General features: G+C 40.1%; 1 protein-coding gene across 2 annotated transcripts in view; it reads left to right on the top strand.

Annotated features, from left to right (window-relative positions):
- Window positions 1–28: 28 nt before the first annotated feature.
- The window catches only part of gramd4a (GRAM domain containing 4a), a 47,071-nt gene continuing 41,099 nt past the window's right edge, over window positions 29–6,000 (top strand). For both annotated transcript variants that reach the window (XM_063216920.1, XM_063216919.1), the window contains exon 1: window positions 29–1,027. In XM_063216920.1, coding sequence (XP_063072990.1) covers window positions 863–1,027 — 165 coding nt within the window. In that variant the 5' untranslated portion in view covers window positions 29–862. The remainder of the gene's footprint in view (window positions 1,028–6,000) is intronic.

Below are 6,000 nucleotides of genomic sequence, written 5' to 3'. Positions count from 1 at the left end.
TTTTTCACTTCCGATCCGATCCCGATATCTAAATTTGGATATCTGCCTATACTAATCCGATCCAATATCAAAACCACATATATGCATGGGTTTGAACTTGAGGTATCACCAAGTAGACTATTTGGTCAGAAAGGGAGTCAGAAGAACAGGAAACCAATTAATAAGTAAAAAGCAACAAGTAAAAAAGTAACAATCCCATCCTGAAAACTAATATGCAAGTGTTATGATTTCAAATTAATATTGCATTTGACTCAATGTCAGTATCAGGAAAATGCCGATACTTTGGGAAAATTCCGATCCAATCTCTGAATTATGTTGATATCTGAACCCGATACCGATACCGATACCCCATCCCTAATCATAAGTATGATTATTTTAAAATAGAGTAGCCATTTCAGTCGTTTATTTTCCAAATATATGCGGCCCATTCACAAATTTGACCTATTGTGAATACCTATATTTATGAAGCAATAAACTAATATTTACTGGTCTGATCTAGTAGGTTTTGCAGCCAAGGAATTTAAAATGGCGGACATGGAGAAGTCATAAGCAACCAATACTTAGAAATCAATGGTGGTGGTAAATATAGCCTACATGCATCTTTTTCTAAAATAATCATACTCTACTTTTTAACAAGGCATCCTTTTCTACATACACTGTCCAAACTCAAGATTCCACTATAGTGACCTGATGTGTTATTTGAACGCGTCAATACAGTATGGGTTAGTGTGATTGTGTTTTTGTTGTTGTTGCTCTTGTTGAACGTGAAAGCAATCTATTTTCTTTTTTTCTTCGTCTCGCCCATCTTTTCAGGGTTTCCATACGCCATGTTGAGGTGAACCCAAAGGTTGCTCTATTGAACATGCTCAAGCGGCTGGATAAAATCCGATTCCGAGGTCCGAAGCGCGATGAGTTCCTGGATCTAGTGGAGTCCCCCAACACCTCTGACACAGAAGGCAGCGATGACCTAATAATCAAACCCAGGTCTTCCTCTACCCTCAGAGACATGGAGGACATACGAGACCCTGTGAGTAAGAGAAGATAAGATAAAAGCTTTATTGTCTGTAACACATGAAACAGAAAATTGTCTTTGGTGTGGCTCATTCTCACAGACATTAGACACGACTTGACAAAATAGGACATAATAAGACAAGACAATACATGTATGTTGAGGCTGGTCATTGTTCATCTTTTGTGGAGTAGGGCTACTGCTGAGGGGATGAAGGACTTCTTATATCTGTTTTTGAGTGCTAGTGAAATACTGAAGCGTTGACCTGATGGAAGCAGTTGGAAGGAGTGATGGAGAGGGTGAGAGGTCCTCTGTCATCATTTCAGCTTTTCTGATCACTGCACCAATGTACAGCTCAGATAGGGAGGTTTGAGGTGAGACAGTAATTTTGATGGCTTCGTTCACTATACGTGAAAGTTTATTATTTTGTCTAATGCCATGTATGTTGAATGTATGTTGAATGAGTCATGCCATGGCCATTTTAAAGGATACTTTTCTTTACTCTACCAGTTAGTTGCAGAAGTGGGTCAAGTCAAGTGTACTTTATTGTCAAAACTCCATGTAACAGGTTACCACAGAAGTTTGAAATTGCGTTTTACCAGTCTCCAATGTGCAGTTTAACTAAAACATTTAAATATTTAAACATTTAAATCACATAACTTCTAGGAGTACAAGATCTGCCATGTATTGGTTCTCTCTATCTGTGCACATAACCCGGGTAATCTGTGAAGTTGAAGGTTTCTGATCGCTGTAAATGGTAAGAGTTATTATGTGGTCAGGCTTTACATTCTGTGATGTTGGGGCACCCAACTCTCCTTGCATAGGGCACGTTATCTTCTTATGATCCTGATATCCATGACATCCGTGACATTTGCCTGTCTGGTCTGTCATCATGGTAAACATCAATCGCGCTGCACTTAGATGTAAGGCAACCCCGGGCATCCACAGAGTACATAGAGGCTCAAGGTTGCCTTTGTCCATCATGTGACTATCTCTGCTTTCACTCTTTCATTCCCTCCTTTACCCTACCAAGTTTTTTTCTCTCTTGAATGCCAGCTGTTGTGTTTTCATTTATTGTAGTGTTTAGTAAAGTGTAGTCTTGGACAAGAGAGAAGTCTGAAAGCACAGCAGATTACTCCAAAGTGTTGGTTGTACGTGTCATGCAGGCTGTGTATCAAGCTGTGAAGTTGAATGACCAATGTGTGGTGCTATGTTGATGTTTTTTTAAGATCAGATGTAATCATTTTTAAAGCACTTCTACTTTAAGCGTCTTCTAACGCTAATGAATACTATATACTTAATTGTAATATTTCAAAACAAACAGGTAATCGTGGAAATCGAGTGCTTCTGGGTCTTTTTCCTTGGTGTTCATCAGTGTAGGGGCTCTCAAACTTGGTCCAGGTAGAGAAAATCTGAAGCACTCAAGGTTACAATTGTTTGCTTTTTATTTGTATTTGGCTATATGACATGCCATTACTTGCTATGGCATTGTAGCCAAATAAAAATTAAAACAATGTAATTAAACAGCAACACATATAAACTACCTCAGAACCTTCTCTACCCGGACCTATGTTGTACTATTTATGTATTATTGTTTCTATTAATCCGACCAGGAGCCAGGTTTTCTAGCAAATGGCTGGTTTGCAATGTCATGAAAAATGGTCGCCAGTGTTTACCCGGGACATTTCCCAAACATAAAAATATTCTCTTGGTGGTCATGCTGTTCTGTTGTCTCTATTACGGATCTCGCATGAAGCAGTGTTTTCTGAAGCCTTGGCTTTCTGTGTTTGCACTGAGCCAGGTCTGTGTGGGTAGGACCTTGGATAAAATCTCTTTTTTTCTCCTGAAGGCTACTGGTCCTATCCTCCAGTTATGCAAGAAGCAACTGTATAGGAATCCATTGTGGAGGAGGATTCAGAAAGTTTCTATTAATATCGCTATCACTCTTCTCTCCATCTCAGGTCATGTTGTATCAGACCACATGCAATGCACACAATTTGGTTTTAATCACATTGGTGAGAATTTCATAGTTTTTAACCAGCATTTATATGCATGTTGAATAATTTTTGCAACATGCATTTTTAACATCCATCTTACATATGGATGCCAATTGCCAACTGCTTCAAATGCAATATGTCACACTAACAGCAAGCGTACATTTTTTAAATGCAGAATGTGCAAGATTGGGGTAGAGTCTTGTATTTTAATTGTCCACAATTTGAGTGTTAATTTGTCATGATATAATAAAGTAATATGTACATACAACAAGTAAACCTCTTTCCCCGGTCTGACTGGGCCTGATTGGAACAGGATGACCTTGGTTATACAATGCAATGCGAGATTATGGGTCATTCCTAATTTGATGCTGAATTTTGTACAGCCTTGGTAGTATGTCAACTGCAAACATAATGCATAAACATACAATCAACTTTGTATTTCATTTTAGCAATCAGCAAACAGAGGAAGGGATCATCTGTGGCTGAAAGAACTTGTTGCTTGACCACTAAACCTAAATGGATGCAGCATTCGGTCAGTGCAGCTGGTGGGTGGAAAGCCCAGTAGATTCTCAAGTTCTCACACACAGTTCGCCATCTAGGAAGTAATTGTATGCCCGCTTAGAAATTCCAAACTCTTTGCATGAAGTGTCTACCTGGCTAATGTTCACGTTCCTGCTGGGGAGATTATACAAGTCAGGGGTGCATTTCTCGAAACCATAGTTGCTTATTTCAGTAGCTACTTTTTTGTTTTCAACACAATTTCCCATTGACACCTACCCAAGTTGCTAACAGGCTAACAACTACGCTTTTGAGAAATGTACCCCAGGGATGCCCGGCGAGGAGGAGTGCTGACTCAAGCGGTGGCGTCGGGAGAAAAAAAAAAGGAAGGGGGATTTGCTCAGAGAAAAGTCTTATCGCTTTGATAGTGGGAATTGTCTTTTTTCCTGCATCTTATGTGGTCATCCAAGCCTGAAGTAACAAAGGGAAGCTAATCTTTGTGTTCTGTATGGTCAGCACTATGCACCTGAGCATATGTTCCATGGACACAGGGGTGCCGGCAAGGGGGGATAAAGGTAACAGTTGTCCTGGGCCCAGGGAGAGAGGGGGCCCAGAATTGGGTTCTCGTTACATTGTATCTATTGGGCGGGGGGGCCCTTTCAGACGACTTTGTCCGGGGCCTGGCCAAACCTGTCAGCGGCCCTGCATGGACACCATGGTGATTGGACATATGCATGTGTGTGGCCAGTGGTACAAACATACGGTTGGTTTTAGAAAGTGTGCCGCCCTGGTTAATCCTTGGCTGTTACATCATGAGATTGGTTGAGTGGTCCTCGCTACTCTAGAATGCTCCTCATCATGCCCTGGTTTCTAGTAACCCACTGGCAGTCGTAAAACGTCTGTAATCCTGGTGAGGTTATAGTGGCCATTGATGCCTCCAAAACAGTTGCAATAATTAGTGCATTTTAGTTATACAACGTATAAAAAACCTGAAAAATACTAGATATGATCATGTAGATGTAGATCAGTGAAAAGCACGTTCTCTGTTTTTGTCTTGTTTTGCCACTAGAAATGGAACTTTAATTATTATTTGATTGCATAATTGATTAATCCATTTAAAATCAGTGATGCTGAAATGTTTCAGTGTCAAGAATACTTTGCTTCCCATTCCTTACTGTTACTGTATATTCTATAACGCCCTGCTTACCGCATTGAGCGTATGCCATACATTTGAAATGCTGTCCATTATGCTAAAAGCTAACGCTAGTAGACTCAAACAACAACACTCTTTGAAAGATAAAGGGAAAAGGACAGAATTAATTGTTTTTTTATATTTTCTTCATGTGATGATGAGTTTCTGCAAAAAGAAATGGTGGAGCATGTTTTTATGGCCCATGACTAAACTATAACATGGCTATACACATCCATCATTGTTCCCACAACGAGAATACAACATGAATGTAATTCACATACAAATCTACCAAATCCTCCCTGCTGTCTGTTGTCTTACCCTGCAAAATCTTGTGTATGGCAAATTACACAGTGTCTGACAACTGTGGCTTAAGGGAATCTTTCTTTCCTTCTTGATTACTCTGGCTAAAGGGAATCTTTATTTTCTTGCCAAGTGACTAATTGTAAACAGTGTCTGCCTCATCTCAGTGTTTATACCACAGTTCCAGGCCTCACAAGCAAATAAACGAGGCAAACAGCCTCTCAATCTCTTTGGCGAGACCTAGATTTTAAAATTTGTGTTGTCATAGTTGCAGATGCAGCACGTAATGTGAAGTTAGTATTGAATCAACATCCAGTAATGTAATCAACCTGAAGATAAACCGAATGTTTGTTATCAGTGCCAATATACAAGCCTAAAACAGTTATTTTCTTTTTCTTAAAAAAAGAAACTGGGCAATTTTCAACTTTATTTAGACAGGACATTGAAGAGTGGGACAGGAAATGAGTGGAAGAGAGAGAGATGGGTGAGGGTCGGGAATCGAACCCGGGTCGCCCGCGTAGCAGTTCAGTGCCCAGCGGACTAAGCCACTGCTGGGCCAAACAGTTGTTTTCTTGATGCATTCTGAGATGAAACACATCAGTATATACACATTATTTGGACCAATCATTATCATCGGTCAATATGGAACTATAGCTCATATTGTACTGTTCATACTTCATTTCTGGTCATGTGTTTGGACCTCCTATCTGATTCAACCACTGCAATATTACACTAGTTTGTAGGCTTGTCATGTGTGCCACACTGAGGCAATATGCTCTTCTGCTATCCTGCTGGTCCTCTCATGTGCTTGTAATTTCCATCAGAGTTATGTGATTGTTGACTGTGGATGCCTTGATTTCCCAAGGCCGTCATGTTGTCACAATTTGACTGATTTCACAGTAGATTCCTGCTGTTCAAACGGAGGGGAGTGATGAGTCATGCTCCCAAACTGTTGTTATTTCCATCTCAGTTTGTCCCCCACTTTGAGATTGTTGTACACACAC

This window comes from Engraulis encrasicolus, chromosome 15 (genome assembly GCF_034702125.1).
Source record: "Engraulis encrasicolus isolate BLACKSEA-1 chromosome 15, IST_EnEncr_1.0, whole genome shotgun sequence".
Classification (NCBI taxonomy): Eukaryota; Metazoa; Chordata; class Actinopteri; order Clupeiformes; family Engraulidae; genus Engraulis; species Engraulis encrasicolus.
This window is presented reverse-complemented; position numbering and strand designations above follow the sequence as displayed.